At 35.9% G+C, this 20,374-nt stretch overlaps 1 protein-coding gene across 1 annotated transcript in view; it reads left to right on the forward strand.

Annotated features, from left to right (window-relative positions):
* LOC139136217 (uncharacterized) overlaps positions 1-20,130 on the forward strand; it is a 34,494-nt gene extending 14,364 nt beyond the window's left edge. Inside the window, exons 3-18 of the mRNA XM_070703958.1 lie at positions 1,564-1,680; positions 2,864-2,980; positions 3,465-3,579; positions 4,135-4,251; positions 4,733-4,848; positions 5,380-5,496; positions 5,737-5,853; positions 6,061-6,176; positions 6,650-6,766; positions 7,341-7,463; positions 9,699-9,815; positions 13,390-13,506; positions 17,777-17,890; positions 18,304-18,426; positions 18,791-18,850; positions 19,153-20,130. Of these exons, the coding sequence (XP_070560059.1) occupies positions 2,960-2,980; positions 3,465-3,579; positions 4,135-4,251; positions 4,733-4,848; positions 5,380-5,496; positions 5,737-5,739 (489 nt within the window). The 5' untranslated portion in view covers positions 1,564-1,680; positions 2,864-2,959 and the 3' untranslated portion in view covers positions 5,740-5,853; positions 6,061-6,176; positions 6,650-6,766; ... (5 more) ...; positions 18,791-18,850; positions 19,153-20,130. The remainder of the gene's footprint in view (positions 1-1,563; positions 1,681-2,863; positions 2,981-3,464; positions 3,580-4,134; positions 4,252-4,732; positions 4,849-5,379; positions 5,497-5,736; positions 5,854-6,060; positions 6,177-6,649; positions 6,767-7,340; positions 7,464-9,698; positions 9,816-13,389; positions 13,507-17,776; positions 17,891-18,303; positions 18,427-18,790; positions 18,851-19,152) is intronic.
* Positions 20,131-20,374: the final 244 nt, after the last annotated feature.

Consider the following 20,374-nt stretch of genomic DNA (forward strand, 5'->3'; position numbering starts at 1 on the left):
GTCCAATTTTAATATTGTCTCTCGGCACACACCAGATACTCATGACTGTAAACAACATTTCCATATAATTGTATATTCAGTTTTTATATTTAGTTTGCTTTTCACCATATTGTATGTCCTTCCCTGCACTACATTATTCAAAATTAAATATTGTTTTTGGCCTATACATACTTGAGGGGTAAGCTTATTTAGTCTCATACATTAAAGATGCACTGTTGACCTACAGAGTCAAAACTTTTTATCATTGTATTGTAGATAGGTGTACACTCCAAATACTAAGTACAAGTGTGGTGAGTGTAACAAGCAAATGTTTTTTAGTCAATGGCCCAAATTTATTTTCTATTTGATGGACAATAAATACATGTGTAATCAATGCCAACAATCCAGTTTAAGTAATTTGGTTTCGATTAGCCATTGTCCATTATATTACAATAGTTTGTGGCTAAATTTTCTCCCCTTCTGTATTATAAAAGTTCACGTTCCTGTTTTAGATATTGTTGATCCTATTGAGTCCCATATCTCTTATTCTTAATTCACTTTCACACATATCAAGGTTGTTGATACTTAGAATCCACACTTGAACTTATGCTGAGCAGTAACCAACCAGTTCAAAATAACTTTCATTTATGTCCAAACAATTTGACTTTTTGCCAAATTTCACATTTATGGCAATAATAAACAGTAAGGAGGTACAAAGGACGTCGGTGCCCCCGGGCCCCATGTTATTGTGGCCGTAGAAAATCTTCCATCTGCAAGAAAAATTTATTTATTTATTTATTTATTCGTTCTGACATCCAACAGGCATAGCCCAATAACTGGATGCACAGAGAAAAATTAAAACATGAAAAAGACAAATTACAATATGCAGAAACTAATTTAAAAAAAAAGGCACTAAACAAGTAACAACAGAGACTGACAAACATCAAAAACTCTCGGTAGTAAAATGACTATCAGCAAGAGATAATAAAAACAGATGACACTTGTGTTTTAAAAGCACTAAGACTGGTAAACAAATCAATAGCAAAACGATAGACACTATTTAAAAGTGACATTGCCCGAGACGAAAAACAATATTTAGACAGGTTAACGCGGTGATTTGGAATCCGGAAAAGGTCAGAAGACCTGAGACGCCTTGGGGCACAAAGAAAGTGAAGGAGCTATTAATATCTGGACAATCGGTAATAAAATTGACACACTTGTGAATAAAACACAGATCTAAAACTTGACGACGAATAAAAAAATGATCAGGAATTCAGTTTTTCTCAGAAATTGAACCTGATGGGCAGCATTGTATTGCACAAAAACTATCTTGAAGTTCCGAGAAATCACAATATACAACAATAATAATTTTATTATGTTCTCAGATGATATCGAATGCCCAACTCATTTGGATTTAAATTCGACACATAATAGTTGATGCTTCTGTAGATGTTTAACTCCGTTTACCACAAATTACGAAAATCAATTATTACAATATTTAGCCGACTTCCTTTGCTTGCCCAGTTCAATCCCTCTGAGATAGGTAGAAACTCAAAATTGTGTCCGACTGATCTCTGTTCGCAGTAACCGACCCATGTCAACCCAATCCATGCTCCAACAATGGTATCTGTACACCAGTGTCTTGTGACGCCTACTCTTGTTCATGTCCAGCATGTTACCATGGTACCCACTGTGAACAATGTAAGTCCATATGATTTAGTATACTTGATTAATTGCAGCTTTCAGTTCAGGATTTCTGTACGAACGAAACATATTAGGAACTACGGTAGAACCTCTTTGGCTGAATATATCTGAATGATGGTTGTAACAACCGGCACCGGCTTGATACACTTGGATATAATGTGTGTTGGTAGGGAATACATTCATAATGAGATTGTTGAAAGAGTATACACTCTACCAGACTGATTTCTGTTTGCAGTGTCTGACCCTTGTCAATCTAACCCGCGCATCAACAATGGTACTTGTACATGACAGTCTTGCGATGTCTATACTTGTTCTTGTCCAGGATGTTACCATAGGGGTGCCAAATCCTATTCTTGATGCCACTATCCCTTTTAAAGTGAATAAATAAAGTACAACGTAATGAATTGATTACTGAAGGATATCATCCATTACTTAATATAAATATGTACACCTGCCACTGCACAAGGTTCGTTTTATGTTTGCTCACTCTTTTCGCAGTATCTGACCCATGTCGCCTAACCCGTGCGTCAACAATGGCACTTGTACAGGACAGTCTTGCGATGTCTATTCCTGTTCTTGTCTTGGGTGTTACCATGGTATCCAGTGTGAACAATGTAAGTCAATATAATTTCAGTGTACTTGATTAAGTGCATTTTTCAGTTCCGGATTTCTGTCCGAACGAAAATATTAGGAACTACGGTAGAACCTCTTGGGCCCAATTTATCTGAATGTTGGTAGTACCAATTCGCACCGGATTGATACACTTTGATATAATATGTGTTTGTAGGGAATACAATAAGATGAGATTGTTGAAAGAGCGTACATGCTACCAGACTAATCTCTGTTTGCAGTGTCAGACCAATGTCAACCAAATCCATGCTCTAACAATGGTATCTGTACACCAGACTCTTGTGACACCTACTCCCGTTTATGTCAACGTTGTTACCATGCTAACCCAGTGTGAACGATGCAAATCCCTTTGTTCAAGTGTATTTGATTAATTGCACGTTTAAGTTTCAGAGTCCTGTCTAAACCAACAATATTAGGTACCACTATAGGATTTCTAAGTCCTACTTATGATGTGAACGTTGCTAGTGCCGGACCAGTACCAGATTAATACACTTGTATATAATGTGTTTCTGCGAATAAAATAATAGTGAATCAATATTTGTGTTCGCAGTGTCTGACCCATGTCAACCCAATCCATGCAACAACAATGGTATCTGTATAAAAGAGTCTTGTGACGCCTAATCCTGTTCATGTCAAGGGTGTTACTATGGTACCCGGTGTGAACAATGTAGATAAAGCTTTACGGCGTCTTTGCTTACTTGCACTTTATACTCTCAAATTATATATTAAATTCAAATATGTTATTCTGTGTAGGTATATCTGATCCACTTTTCTTATCTTTGCCTACTTGGTATTCATGTGTTTGTAGTGGATGTTATTGCCGAGAAAACCTATCTGTCTCAATATATTACTCTTTGTTTTTGATTAGAAATTGATTTATTTTACACGATATCGAGCATTTACATCTTACTAATCAACAATATGTGTTGTGACTTATATCTAAGACCGTGCCACAAACATAATAACCTAAATGCTATACTATCAGTGATGCCATAGGGGTGCGAAATCCTATTCGTGATGCCACTATTCCTTGTCAAAGTAAATAAATAAAGTACAACGTAATGAATTGATTACTGAAGGCTATCATGCATTACTTAAGTACACCTTCCACTGCACAAGGTTCGTTTTATGTTTGCTCACTCTTTTCGTAGTATCTGACCCATGTCAATCTCACCAGTGTGTTAACAATGGTACTTGTACAGGAGAGTCTTGCGATGCCTATACCTGTTCTTGTCCTATGTTACCATGGTGCCCAGTGTGAAAAATGTAAGTCCATATGATTTAGTCTACTTGATTTATTGCAGTTTCCAGTTCCGGATTTCTGTCCGAACAAAAAAAAATTAGGAACTATGGTAGAACCTCTTGGGCCGAATATATCTGAATGTTGGTTGTAAAAACCAGCACCGGGTCGATACAGTTGGATATTATGTGTGTTGGTACGGAAAACAACAATGATGAGATTCTTAAAAGAGTATGCACTATACCAGACTGATCTCTGTTTGCAGTGTCTGACCTAGTCAGCCAAATCCATGCTCAAACGATAGTCTCTGTACACCAGACTCTTTTGAAACGTACTCCTGTTTATGTCCTGAGTGTTACCATGGTACCAAGTGTGAACAATGCAAGTCTGTATGTTTCAGTGTACTTGATTTATTGCGCTCTTAAGAGTTCTGTCCAAACCAACAATATTAGGAACCACTGTAGAATTTCAATGACCGGCATTCTTTAAACGTTGGTAGTGCAAACCAGCACCATTAATACAGTTGTATATAATGTGTTTCTGCGAATGAAATAATGGCGATTCAATATTTGTGTTCACAGTGTCTGACCCATGTCAACCCAATCCATGCTGCAACAATGGTACCAGTGCACAAGAGTCTTGTGACGCCTACTCATGTTCATGTCTAGTGTGTTACCATGGTATACAGTGTGAACAATGTAAGTAAAGCTTTACAGCATCTTTGCTTACTTGCACTTTATGCTCTCATATATATATCAAATTCAAATATGTTATTCTATGTAGATATATCTGATTCATTTTTCTTATGTTTGCCTACTCGGTATTTATGTGTTTGTAGTGGATGTCATTGTCGAGAACACCTATCTGTCTAAAAATGATTCTCTTCGATTTTGATAAGAAATGAATTTCTTTCACAAGATTTCGAGCATTTACACCAAACTTATCAACGCTATATGTTGTGACTTATCTAAGACCGTGCCAAAAACATAACCACCTTTATGCTATACTATCAGTGATGCCATGGGGTGCTAAATCCTATGGGGATGCCACCATTATTTGTAGAAGAAAATAAAATAAAATAGAAAATAAGGAATTGATTGCTGAAGGGTATCATTCATTTCTTATGTACACTTGCCACTGCATAAGGTTAGTTGTTATGTTTGCTCACTTTTTTCGTAGTATCTGACCCATGTCAAAAAACCTGTGCTTTAACAATGGTACTTGTACAAGAGAGTCTTGCGATGCCTATACCTGTTCTTGTCCAGGATGTTAACATGGTACCCATTATGAACAATGTAAGTCCACGTATTTCAGTGCACTAGATTAATTGCAGTTTTACGTTCAGGATTTCTGTCCGAACGAAAATATTACGAACCACGGTAAAACCTCTTGGGCCAAGTATATCAGAATGTTGATAGTACTAATCCGCGCCGGGTTGATACAGTTGGATATAATTTGTGTTGGTAGGGAATACAATATAAATGATGAGATTGTTGAAAGAGAATACACTCTACCAGACTGATCTCTGTTCACAGTAACCGAACCATGTCAACCCAATCCATGCTCCAACTATGGTATCTGTATACCAGACTCTTATGACACCTATTCCTGTTCATGTCCAGGCTGTTACCATGGTACCTAGTGTAAACAATGCAAGTCAATATGTTTCAGTGCACTTGATTTATTGCGCCTTTACGTTCAAGAGTCCTGTCCAAATAAACATTATCAGGAACTACTGTAGAATTTTTATGACCGACTTATTATCTGAACGTTGGTAGTGCCAATCAGCACCAGGTTCGTTTTATGTTTGCTTACTGTTTTCGCAGTATCTGACCCATGTCAACCTAACCCGTGCGTCAACGATGGTACTTGTACAAGACAGTCTTGCAACGCCTACTCCTGTTCTTGTCCAGGATGTTACCATGGTACCCAGTGTGAACAATGTAAGTCCGCATATTTCAGTGCACTTGATTAATTGCAGTTTTCAGTTCCGGATTTCTGTCCGAACGAAAATATTACGAACCACGGTAAAACCTCTTGGGCCAAGTATATCAGAATGTTGATAGTACTAATCCGCGCCGGGTTGATACAGTTGGATATAATTTGTGTTGGTAGGGAATACAATATAAATGATGAGATTGTTGAAAGAGAATACACTCTACCAGACTGATCTCTGTTCACAGTAACCGAACCATGTCAACCCAATCCATGCTCCAACTATGGTATCTGTATACCAGACTCTTATGACACCTATTCCTGTTCATGTCCAGGCTGTTACCATGGTACCTAGTGTAAACAATGCAAGTCAATATGTTTCAGTGCACTTGATTTATTGCGCCTTTAAGTGTCAGAGTCCTGTCCAAACTAACAACATTAGGAATCACTGTAGAATTTTATGACCGACATTATCAGAACGTTGGTAGTGCCAACCAGCACCAAATTAATACACTTGTATATAATGTGATTCTGCGAATAAAATAATGGTGAATCAATATTTGTGTTCGCAGTGTCTGACCATGTCAACCTGATCCATGCTACAACAATGGTACCTGTAGGCAAGAGTCTTGTGACGCCTACTCCTGTTCATGTCCAGGGTGTTATCATGGTATCCAGTGTGAACAATGTAAGTAAAGCTTTGTGGCGTCTTATTTTCTTACTTGCACTTTATACTCTCAAATTATATAATATGTTATTTTATGTAGATATATCTGATTCACTTTTTATGTTTGCTTACTCGGTATTCATGTGTTTGTAATTGATGTTTTTGCCGAGAACACGTATCTGTCCCAATATATTACTCTTCGTTTGTGATTAGAAATGGATTTATTTAACAAGACATCGAGCATTTCCAACCTACTTAATCAACGCTATGTGGTAACTCATATCTAAGACCGTGCCACAAACATAATCACCTATATGCTGTACTATCAGTGATGCCATAGGGGTGCCAAATCCTGTTAGGAATGCAACTATCCGTTGTAAAAGTAAATAAAAAAATAGAAAATAATGAATTGATTTCTGAAGGGTATCATCCATTACTTGTGTACACTTGCCACTGCGCAAGGTTCGTTTTATGTTTGCTCACTTTTTTCGCAGTATCTGACCGATGTCAACCTAACCCTTGCATCAACAATGTAACTTGTATAAGAGAGTCTTGTGATGCCTATTCCTGTTCTTGTCCGGGATGTTACCATGGTAACCATTGCGAGCAATGTTACTGAATATCTTTTCTATTTTTATAGCACTCGACGTACACATACAAAGCGATTGCTGATCAGGTTAATTGGTCGGCATACCATTTACATCTTCGTAATCTTGCGATCGCAAGACAACTAATTCATTTATATGTTATTTACTTGGTCATCAACAGAAGTACCATCTTACATATTAGAAAATATATTTACAAAAGACAAAATGTATAAATGACTCGCTATAGTTACAAATTATTAAATGACGAAAATGTAAAAAAACAACATAGACGTTCAGACAATCTAGTTTGCATAAGACAATGTCAAAGAAGTATAATTACTTGCTCTAAAAGTTTCATGCACTAAGTAACTAATTGAAGCCAAAAAGCCAAATTCAACAGAAACAACGTATAAGTTAGCAGCATATGCACTGAAAATATTGGCATGGATTATCAAATCACACAAAACATTTCTCCAAAAATAAAAAAGCACAAGTTGCAAATGACTTATACGCCTCATTGCCGTCCATGAAGAGCTTGTCAATCCATAAATCGTTATTTATTAACACTACCTTGATTTCAACACATTCCATTCTACAGATTGCGATGGATGTTTGACCAATCCTTGTCAAAATAATAGGGTCTGTCAATCTGTGTCAGGTTCATGTTCTTCAGTAAGGTGTATTTGTAGTGGATGCTACAGCGTTCAGTACTTCACTATCAGTAAGTAGCCTTTCGTAAAAGTTTGTCGAACGATATATTAATTTACTCTCTTGCGCGAGATAACTGTACATTGATCATTGCCCCTTAATTGATAATAGGAAATTAAAACATGCCCACGGAAAACGAATTCATTGCGTTTGTAATCAAACTCGGACACCTCTCCCTCAAACGAAAGTTGGGAGTGCAACAATCTAATGCAAAGTTAAGATCTTAAGGTAGGGACATACCAAATAGACACTTTCAGATTTTTTTTTATTTTAAATATAGAAGTCACAAAATCCCAAGCTGCAAGACTGTCGGTTTGGGACTTCTATAACGGAGAATAAAATAAAAATCTGAAAGTGTTTATTTGGTGTGTCGCTACCTTAACCCGCAGCGCTGTAAATTGTTCCAGTAATCTATTGAATGACTTGAGCGTGCCAACAGAGGTTTCGATCCATACAGGGGAATTTCATTTTTCCCTTGGAATAAACGACTGGTCTATTTTAATGACGATCATATTCTGTGTTGGGACAGCCAGCACTATAATTCCGTTAGAAAATACTCTTTCAAGTTTCCTTATTTCAAAGGTTCAAATATGATTATTTTTTGCTGTTTTATGCTATTTTCTCGCGTTCTTCTTCCTTTGCACTCCCCGAAAAGGAAATTATTTTGGCCATATCAAATAAAAGAATGGCGTGAGTTTAACCAATAAAAAATAAAGAAGGTTAATGATAGATAGGAAAGGGAATTTAAATGTTGGTACTCTTACAATATCATTGTTTATTGAAAGAGTTATCACTATCACCATAAGCTGATAGCAATCTGTGACACATGTGACACCGTCGGACACTTGAAATGTGTCAAAATTACAGATCCATTGTAATGTGGAAGTTGGTGCAATTATTGAAAAAGGACTAACCCCCGAGCGCAATAGGTTACATTTGCCCTGTGCATTATGGGTATTCCAGCAATTATATCGTCCCATTCTGTATCCGGCGGCCCCTACTTTGTCAAAGTATTTTCGCATAAGTACATTAATTAAGCATGTCTTATTTTGGTTTGACGATGCTTGCATTGATTCTCATGATTTAAAATGCTACAACAGCAGATCTTTGCTAAGTTAGCATAGCTACCGTAAAGAGACGGCCGACGTAAGTCTTCTTCAAAAATAAGGTGTTCGCAAGCAATTTTCTTTTCAAACGAGCTGACGTTTATTTTCTCGTAAAAAGATGTAGCAAAGAGATGAAATGGAGACCTTTTTGGGAGAGAAAAACTTCCTATAGGATGGGGAGCATACACTTTTCACATCTCAGCGGGAGTGCAGTCGTTACCTGCTTACTCTTCCCCTCTAAACTATTACGTCGATGAAAGTACATTTCAAATGTTACAGCATATTAAAAAATCAAACCACAAACGTTTACACATTTTCAAAAGCGACTGGTTGGCTGTCCCGAGTTAATCAGACTTCATACAAACCACCAATCTGCTACAACAGACAACGGCAAGGTGTCATTTCATAATTTGCACCGTAATATGACATGCTCGTTTTAAAGACATGAATCTTTCACTTAATCTTTGAAAAACAAAAACATTGTTGTCTTTAACGATAATGCAGTAGCTGAATCTTTCATTTCTCTCATTGTCTGACCCCTGTCAACCCAATCCATGTTAAAATGGTGGCGTTTGCTCTCAACGATCGTGTAACGTCTACTCTTGTTCGTGTCCGGAATGCCACTTTGGCACACGTTGTCAGAACGGTGAGCGAAATTCATCAATGCAATTGTAGTACGTACAACCGCGAATATAACAATGTTGAATATGACAGATATCGTAATTTTACTGGGATCTCACACGACAATACCCTACCCTTTCTACAAAATATTCGAATGGAAATATTCGAATCAAGTTTCGGTAGCACTGAACGATTGTATGCTTTTTGCAGATGAATCATTCGCAATTAGTTTTTATTTGAAAAGAATAAGTTCACTAGATAACAAAAACCATACCCTACTGAAAATTCCATTCTTATGACATACATTTTCATTTGGAACAAATTACATTAGTATTTCAGAAATCATATTTCATAGTCTACGTTTCAATTACCAAATCTAGATTCGATTATAACAAATTTTCCAAACATTTTTTGTACTTGAATTTACCTCAAGTCACTGTAACAGAGTTTGATATATTGCAGGTTTCAGAAATATACATGTATAGCTAAAATATTTCTATTGCCGTTCATTTTGTTCTCAGTGAATAATCCCTGTCTGCCAAATCCATGTTATAATGGTGGCTCTTGCTCTCAACGATCGTGTACCGACTACTCCTGTTCGTGTCGAGGGTGCTACTTTGGCTAATGTTGCCAGCAGGGTCAGTACAATTCGTGTAGTTCATTGAAGTACAATGTAAACTATGAAACACCGAATATAACTATATGGAATATGGCAGATGTTGTGATGTTATTTGGTCATTTTTACATGAATTACGATGCGATAATACCCTGACCTTTTGACTGTTCCATTCAAAACTTGAAATCAGGCTTTGAAACTTATCGACCATTTGCTTGTAAATAAGTAATTAGTTTATCTAAAATGCTAAAACAACAACAACCCTCATGATTGTTATATCATAGTGTCTCAAATGTATTTTGCAAGTTTCGTCAACATTGATTACGTCAATCCAGATATCTGTAATTCAGAACGTTGATTCAATATGCATATTAGGAACTGAAGTAAAAATGCTAAATGACTTTCAGAAATATTATTTCATAGTATTTTCAATGAACACAGCGGGTTTTGTCGACTTTGATCAAGTCAATCCAGAATCATATCACACTGATTGGGTTAATTCAGATATATATAAATCCCTAATTAGGAACGTTCTTTAATATGCAAATTAGAAATTAGGTGATCTAAAATGCTTAGTGACTTTCATTTATGTTATATCATAGTATCTCCGAGGAAAACGACAAATTTCGTCAACTTTGTCCATCTCTAATAAGGAAACTTCATCAAATATTCAATTTAGCAATTAACTTTCATATCACCCCTTTATATATCTTTTAAGGCTGATCTATCCATGTGTGATCAATTTTTGAAGCATATTTTATCAGATTTTGTGCAGCTGTTCTTAATGTAATAAATTCTCTCTAAATATCACTAATAATGAAAATGAGCGCTACTTATTTTCAAATTTAATGAATCTTCCTTACAAGGGAGAAATACTCTAGATTGACTCTTTCAAAACTGATGAAATTTGGTATGTAAATTGGAGATACTATGATATAACATTCATGGAAGTTGTTTTATTAATGCTACAAGCTAATTGCTAATCTGCATATTGAATGAACATTAATAATTATTCCCAATAAGACTGGCAGGACTTTACCAACGTTTATGAACTCACTATGGCTACTGATGAGACAATGATATTGCAGTAGTGAAAGGCATTTTGCATTTTCATGTTAGCAAATTAATTATTAATGAACATTCCAAATCAGGCACATAAACTTGAAGAACTTGACATAAGCCGATGACAGTTGCTATGCCAGCTGATCGGTAATTTTTATATAATTAGTTTTTCAAAATAGGTGATAACTAGATTGATTTGACCAAAGTGTAATTAAATTTAATTGATGATAAATTTATATAATAATGGTTGTGAAAGAGACTTAGCAGTTTTGCATCATCTTGTATATAATTCGCATATTAAATGAGCTTTCACAGTTTGTCATTTGAAGCTTGAAGGACTTGACCGAAGGCAATTACACGTGCAACGTAAAGTGGTAATACAATTAAAGCGGTTAGAGAAATTTAGTATATTTTTATGTCAGCAATCTAAGTTTTAATTACCAAACCGAGATTCAATTATTTTACATTTTCCAAACATTTCTGTTTAACTAAATTTGCCACAATGCACTTTCTAGTAGAGCTTAATCCAAAATGTGTATAGCTAGAAATGAATATTTCTATTCACTTTAATGTTTTCAGAGTCTGATCCCTGTCAACCCAATCCATGTTATAATGGTGGCGTTTGCTCTAGAGGATCGTGTGACGAGTACTCTTGTTCATGCCCAGGATGCTACTCTGGCACACGTTGCCGGCAGGGTCAGTACAATTCGTCTATTTCATTGAAGTATAATGTAAATTGTACAACACCGAATACAACTATATGGAATATGGCAGATGTTCTGATGTTATTTTGTCATTTTTACATTCGCTACGACGCTATAATACCCTGACCTTTTGACTGTTCCATTCAAAACTTGAAATCAGGCTTTGAAACTTATCGACCATTTGCTTGTAAATAAGTAATTAGTTTATCTAAAATGCTAAAACAACAACAACCCTCATGATTGTTATATCATAGTGTCTCAAATGTATTTTGCAAGTTTCGTCAACATTGATTACGTCAATCCAGATATCTGTAATTCAGAACGTTGATTCAATATGCATATTAGGAACTGAAGTAAAAATGCTAAATGACTTTCAGAAATATTATTTCATAGTATTTTCAATGAATACAGCGACTTTTGTGGACTTTGATCAAGTCAATCCAGAATCATATCGCTGTGATTGCGTTAATTCAGATATATATCCCTAATTAGGAACGTTCTTTAAATATGCAAGTTAGAAATTAGGTGATCTAAAATGCTTAATAACTTTATCCCTAATTATGAGGTTCTTTAAATATGCAAATTGGAAATTAGGTGATCTAAAATGTTTAATGACATTCATTTATGTTATATCATAGTATCTCCGAGGAGCGTGACAAATTTCGCAAACTTTGTTCTTATTTAATAAGGAAACTTAATCAAATATGTAAATTTGCAATTAACTTTCATGTCACCCCTTTAAATATCTTTTAAGGCTGATCTATCCATGTGTGATCAATTTTTGAAGCATATTTTATCAGATTTTGTGCAGCTGTTCTTAATGTAATAAATTCTCTCTAAATATCACTAATAATGAAAATGAGCGCTACTTATTTTCAAATTTAATGAATCTTCCTTACAAGGGAGAAATACTCTAGATTGACTCTTTCAAAACTGATGAAATTTGGTATGTAAATTGGAGATACTATGATATAACATTCATGATAGTCGTTTTACTAATGCTACATAAAAGAATTTCTAATTTGCATATTGTATGAACTTTATAACTTTATATATTTGAATCGACTTTATCATAGTTGACAAAAGCTGACATTGACGATGCTATGATGAAATATTAATGAAATTGTTCAGCATTTTAACATCACCTAATTACTAATCTGCATATTTAAGGAACATACCCAATAACACTGGCAGGACTTTACCAACGTTTATGAACTCATTATGGCTACTGATGAGACAATGATATTGCAGACGTGAAAGGCATTTTGCATTTTCATGTTAGCAAATTGATTATTTGCACTTTTAATTAACATTCCAAATGAAGCAAATAAACTGAAAGAACTTGACCTAAACTGATGAAAATTGTTCTGCCAGCTGATTGGTAATTTTTATAAAATTAGTTTTTCAAAATAAGTGACTACTAGATGAATTTGACCAAAGTTTATGAAAGTGCAATTAAATTTAATTGATGATAAATTTATAAATTATAATGATGGTAGTGAAAGAGACTTAGCAGTTTTGCATTATCTCGTATATAATTCACATATTAAATGAACTTTCACAGTTTGTCACTTATAGCTTGAAGTACTTGACCGAAGGCAATTACAAGTATCACGTAAAGTGGTGATACAATGAAAGCGATCAGAGAAAATTTAGGGTTTTTTTGGTTTTAGCAATCTAACATTTAATTTCCAAACTAAGACTCAGCTATTTTACATTTTCCAAACATTTTTGTTTACCTAAACATGCCCCACTGCATTTTTTAATGGAGCTTAATCCAAAATGTGTATATGCAGAAATGAATATTTCCATTCAATTTATTGTTCTCAGAGTCTGATCCCTGTCAGCCCAATCCATGTTCTAATGGTGGCGTTTGCTCTCAACGATCGTGTAACGACTACTCCTGTTCATGCCAAGGATGTTACTCTGGCACACGTTGCCAGCAGAGTGGGTATTTTTACGGTATTGAACTGCAGAACACCAAAACATTGAATGAAATGCAAAAATGGCAGAAAAATGACGTGATCGAAATATGATCGTTGGAGTGACACTTGTTCACGTTTTGACACGAGAACACGATTCAAACTTGGTACAATCGATCGACATAAACAAATGTTAAATCAGTAGAGAACTGCAAAAAGTTGCTTTAAGCCTTCAGCAAAACTGAAACAGAATAACCATCAATTAATGAAAAAATGGAGAACCATTATATGTCATGTGGTTCTTTATTCGAGATACATCCAGAAGAAATTAATTAATTTTCTGATGATGGGCTTGATGACGGTTTTAATGAATTGGGATTCCACGGGCAACCAATGATTTCAGGTGCATTTACAAACACGGGGAGAATATCTGACGGAGTCGCGATTTAAATCTTTTTCTTATCAGCTAGGCCCTCAAATACCTAAAAAAAACTTGTAAAATACCCGTTAAAAATAAAAAAAAATCAAGTCTCCTCACATAAATCATATAGCTAAACATTGATTTCGGATAAATGCAAAGTAAAAAATAAATAAGTATTGCGCAGTTTTGGACGCCAATGTTTGACACTACCTTTTTATGACGCACGCATAAATATTCTGAAATGGTTATAGACATATAGTCAGCGGTTAGTAGAGACATATTGCGAAGACAAGTGCTTAAATTGATTCCTGTTGAGTTGCCACCTTTTGTTATTTGCAAATGATCAGTGGATCTTTTGGATTTGTTAGTCACAGCCGACTTAAGATGATCCAACTCTTGTCTGGCAAATGGTACCCTCCAAAGAAAGTACAGAATGACGATCATGGGAGAATATGCAGTTTGTGAACTTCCGGATACATTCTGCCAAATAGTGAAAACTGAACATATCGACCAAGCAAAAATTTATTTTCTTAAAAACAAAAGACGTAGCTCAGACGCTGCTTACAAACGTTTTACAAAATTGACAATACTGGAAGATAGAAATATTCAATTTAACCTTTGGATTCTAGTATTTTGGGTAAAATAATTGCAAATTTGATTAACAGTAACAACTCAGTGTATTGCCTTATTCAGATTGAAGTTGAAATTTAGTTTGAAATTTAAGTTGAAAGTATCAAATTAACTTTTAATCTATGAAATTATGGCTGTAATCATGGGAATTTGTTAAAAAAATAAATAATTCCATTCATTCGCATTTTTCAAATTAAAATTGAAATTTACATTGACATTAAAATTCAAATGTTCTAGCAAATACATTTGTACTGCCTGCAATAATGGCAAATTTGGTTCAAATGTCACCTGGGACATTTTAAGCAATGTATAAAATATTCTTGGATATGGAGATTTAAAATAAAGACAGGCTGAAAGTCTCAATTGTAGCGTTCTTGCATTTTCATTTTAATTGTACCTGAATGATATGCATTTATCATACAGAAGGCAGTCTTTTGAAGAAATAATGTCATCTATTCAAATTTTAAAAAATTAATTAGCAATCTTTGCCGTTCAAAGTTTCAATGCTGTGTTATTTTACGATGAAAATGTTAACATCTCAATCACTGTATGAATTTAAAATGAATTGTTTAAGTGAGTTTTTTCTGATCGTACATCCCCAAGCAAACCATATTAAGGTAGCTTTCCGCCTTTGTTTGGTATTTTGAGATAAAAACACGATTTTTCTTTTATCCCTGAAAAGTATTCCTATAATATTGATCTTCCTTGTGTGTAGAATATCTTGGTCGTGAAGTTCCTGTTTTTGGGTGAAATTCTGGAATAAAAATGTATGAGAGGCACAGGTTTACATTTTGGCATTTGAGACTACCGTTAAGTCTTGATTGACAAGGGATTACGCTAAGCAAGCAGCGTCACAGTATTCGCATGCACTTGGACAACATCCGCTGTGAAAATCCCATTAGCACCTACCGTTCACTGCGTGGGTCAAGACCATAGAGTGTACCTGGCGAAAGGTGGGTCTTACCGTTTTTCTCATAGGGGTGGCCGCTCCCAAAAGATCATAATTTATCGACACAATCGGACAAGGTCAGACTTATGACATTGTTGACGGTACAATTTCAGATTACAAAAATGGCCCACACACTAAATGTTTTATCTGGGACATTTTTGTGCTTTTGTAAAAGCACCAGGAGTGGTGGATAAGTTTCGTAATGTTAAACATCTTTGAAGGGCTGTCCCGTATACATAAATGGTACGTTCTACTGGCGGCCTCAGTGACAGCGGGAACACTTTAATACCGCAACAGACACCCTTCACATCTTCAACATTCAAGCAACATTCGGCCTCTTTCGGCCAAAGTTTCGGCTTCTTTTGGCCCCAAGACATTTCGACACCCCGTTACGATTTATTTTTTTCCTTCAAACTTATAAGTAACTGACAGACCAGTCATATTCATAAGCGTGACCTTTGCGTTCTGACCAGTATGACTTTTACAGTGCCGTTTAGGCGCCGCTTTTCAAACTTTGAGAGTGTCGGCGGCTATTGCTATTGAAATGATATGAAACTCTTTTCTCACGGTTTTTCACCATGTTCTCACAAACTTTACAAGTAAGCATGTGAATGCTGACACTTTACTTCTCAGTGTTTTGATTTGTAACATTTGGCACGAGTTCCCCCAACCAGGTAGTGCCGAAACGTCTTTGGTCGCGTTGCCTAAACGTCTTGGCGTCGGAAATTGTGCGGCCGAAACGACTTTGCGCCAAAAGGTCTAGAAACCCGACATTGTCCGTTCGATGAGAATACTGAGTGAGTTGAACAATTTATGAATAAAAATGAACTTGAAGTACTTGGGATTAGAAAATACAAGGTGGAAACAAATTGCATGGGCTTCAAGACATCGACAGGAAATTTTCCCAAGGCAAAATACGTAGCGATGCAGAAATCACACGCCACAAAACAATAGCTGCTTTGGTTTGCAGACGTTTTGGCACAATGGCAGTGAACTGATAATGTCGAAGTCGTTTCAATCCCGCGGTCCCGTTTTTCCTTGTCCCATTTCGTTACCGACCTTGACAAGGTAAAAACATACGTCGACTAACAAATGTTCATCGTACACCGGACGAATGTGAATCAAATGATTTTATGGGAATGGACACGACAACATTGTTATCAGTTATCATGGCAGTAGCCAAAATGCTGCAGGACCGAAGACAAATTTCAATATGAATTTGACCGTCACAACGTAATAACGTAATCGCCCTGAGTTTTCATCAACATGTCATCATTGGTCGGTAAACCATTGAATGAGACGCTTACGGGCTAACTACTTGAATACAGTGCAAAACACCATCCTAATCCTGAAATTTACATGTAATGAAGACGGGTCTGATATCATATTCGCCTGGAATCGATGGTACTCATGTTGGATACGAACGACAGCAGAGAGTTTATGTGACGTATGACGCTTGACGAGCGGTCTATCGCATGCAACTTGCGCTTGATGAAATGACGTACTTTTCTCCATGTTCATGTTTTCTCAACTTCTCTCCTTTGACTTTTGTGCCGCCGACAGGCGATCGGCTCATTTTAGCATAAACGACTCCAGTAACGATCTTCACCCACAGAAATGCTGTACAGAGTGAGGACGAACTATTGTCTCAGAAATGCTCGTAGTTTGATTAGTGTTAATCGGTTTTCAAGGCGCGTGAAGATCTACAAAATGGCTGCTCACTAGAATCCTCGGTTAGGCCAAAAAAAAAAAAAGAAATGTTTCTGGTCAGGTCCTTCTTTAAAAAATGGTGCGGCGACGCGCATTTATTTTTTTTTTTATTTTTTATTTTTTTTCTCTCAAGGGAGGGAGGAGGGTCAGTTTTATAGTTTTATCAATATAGTCACATATATACTGTTCATGCAGTCACTGATCATGCCCCCCAAAGAATTTTCTCTTTCTCTTCAGCCATTTTGGTTTGGTGTCAGCCACGGCCGCCGGCCACAAACAGAAAAAAAAGGGGACGCGCTGTTGTTCAAGTGACGCGCGCGCTGACCAGAAACATTTCTTTTCTTTTTTGGCCTTACTCTAACCGTAATGAATCACAGCATGGAGCTGTTCTTTTTATCTCCATGATCACAGACTATTTTACTACTTTTTGGCATTTCTTCGATGATTGAGATTCACAATGCACATTTTACCCACTTACAGTGTGAAATGAAATACCCATGATTGGACATAGTTATGAACAAATCAAATTTACAAAGCGTACATCTACATGTTGTTACTATATATTTGCTCATTATTTTGTTGCAGTGTCTGACCCATGCCGACCTAATCCATGTTCCAATAATGGGATTTGCTCACCACGGTCATGTGACTACTCCTGTTCTTGTCCCCAATGCTACCATGGTACACGGTGTCAGCAACGTGAGTTACTATGATTGTTTTGTGTAATATGTGGCAAAAGTGAGAATATTTTGATGTACGCCAATAATAGCCATACGTCATTGAGTGCAAAGAGAAGAGCAAAGTAACAGCAACATACAGAATTCACAAGATTTATTGAACACAACGCGACATAACGGCCAGCGCTACACAAACTAAATTGTACCCAAATCGAGTTTGATTCTCGTTTTTGCGAGGTTGTTCCTTGACCTTGAACATTGTTTCAATCATGTGTTTCTAGAATTTTAATGTAGCTTTCTCCGTGGTTATAGCACCAGGAAAAGATCATTCAGATTTAAAAATTGAGCATGGTCGAATAAAAATTCAGAGCTAGCCATAGCAAGTCAGGCATTTGTTTAACCAGGTGTTTCGTCTTCCTTCCCTGTTTTCTACAGATAGCGACCCTTGTTCGGGCGTATTATGTCATAATGGTGGCGCTTGCCAACCAGGTTCAGGTTCTTGTAGTAATATGAGGTGCCAATGCCCTGGATGTGTGACTGGTCGCTATTGTGAAGTTAGTGAGTAACGTTACCTTGTCCGTAGATGTATGGGCAAGCAGTTTGAAATTATCCTGTTTGTCTCAAATCTCTGTTTCTCTGCCAATTATCCTTGGTGTTTGAAGATAGACAACGGGATGAGTCTTTCCTTGGTACGGCTGTTTGAATCAAGTATAGCAATAGCACATGAGTGCAGAGCTGCGTCAGAAACTGACGTTTTCCGATACCTAAATTAGTTCTTCAATCCCAATCCGGGTTGGTCCGAAATATATGGAGTCCGTAACATTGTGCATTGTATTGGAGCAGTGTGCCTGTACATTTTATTAGTAGCACACAATGTCATTTGTATTATTGAGCTCACCTAATCTTCCTGTGTTTCTTTCAGTGCGCAATAACTGCCAAGTTCCTTGAGAAAGCGAAAGATTTCCCTGCAACAATACCACAGGTGTGTATACTGCTATAGTGAATCTGCAATCCCATGTATTCTAAATAAATGAAATGCAATCGTAGCTTATTCCCATTCATATTCTGAAATGTTCATTTAGTAGCTTTAACCTAGCTCGAAAGTATCTTCACATGAATTATTCTGGTTTAATACATTTTAGGTTAATGATAATGGTAATTTTTTAAAATTTAAAGCAAAACGTTTTATTTTCAAGCTATCTGATGACAACATGACTTCAACTAGTCAGCATTGGCAATCATGAATCACAAGGATTGCATTCGTAATATTTCACTTTCGTACAGATGACACGTTGCAATTTGAAGATTACACGGGAAGGATAGAAAGAAATTGAAGAAGAAAACAGCCGAAGACATATTTTCATTTTATCTGCTCTGAATGACGCACACAAATTGTGGAGATGTCTAAATGTGTTAAATTCGCTAATCTAAATATGTAACGGATAATATTTTCCTAAGAAATTTATAGGATAACTGCATTGACTTGTTTGAGGTAGAACGCGCCTCGTGGATAGATATTCGGACTCTCAAATTTCTACCATTATTTTCTGGTGGCTCATTTTAAAGCTCTTAGAGAAAGAAATACCTTTCCGTTTTAGTTTTACGAAAATCGAAATTTTAATTTTCCTCCACATAGTTAACACATAGTTGGCGGCCATTTTGAATTTCATATATTGCAAAATGTTTGTTAATTAGTTTCGCTAGTTGCAAACTTTGTACGGCGACCGTCGATTTTTATTGTTGATTTGGTAAGAGAATGGTTCAACGTTTCATTTAATAAGGTTTAGGCAAAATTTCAAGTCTTTCACTTTCGAGGCTAATACTACCTTAATACTAGAGCAAGTATTCTCGACCGAGAATACTTCATGTTGATATCATTTAGCGTATTTACACGAGAGAATTCTCCTAAATGGCGAAATTCTCAAGAGGTATTGTAGTTCAAGTAATAATTGGTGTTTGGAATGCGACAGAGATTATAATTCCTTTGTGAGTCTGTCTTTGTCGAATTACAGGCGTAAAGTCGCATTAAATATTTTATCAAGTTGACTAATAACCAAATATTGATTGAAAATGTTATATGTAGACACGACGAACATACTTTAAAGTAGTTTTAAAAAGTATTGTACATACTCATCATATGACAGAAATTGCATATAAAATAATAACTGCTAACATTCTTTCGCATTGAAAAGACTATGGCAAAGTAAACAGGAAATATACATAAAATATACTGATCGGTATAATAAAGGAATATTATCACATATTCTGCAAATGTATTGATTCTCTTTGAATAAGATCTGGTTATTACAATACCGACAAATCTTGTCCAGGTAACACGTATGTGTCATTTCGTGCAATTGATTGTGGCAAAATTTCATTTGTGACTTTGTATAAATCTTTCTGAGCTGTATTTCATCTATGCTGTGAAACGCTACTAGTAATCTAATTGTGACATTATTTGCAACCATCATATGCAATTACAATGTAGATCGTTTCGAAATTTTGT

Source organism: Ptychodera flava, chromosome 7 (assembly GCF_041260155.1).
Source record: "Ptychodera flava strain L36383 chromosome 7, AS_Pfla_20210202, whole genome shotgun sequence".
NCBI classification, from domain to species: Eukaryota; Metazoa; Hemichordata; class Enteropneusta; family Ptychoderidae; genus Ptychodera; species Ptychodera flava.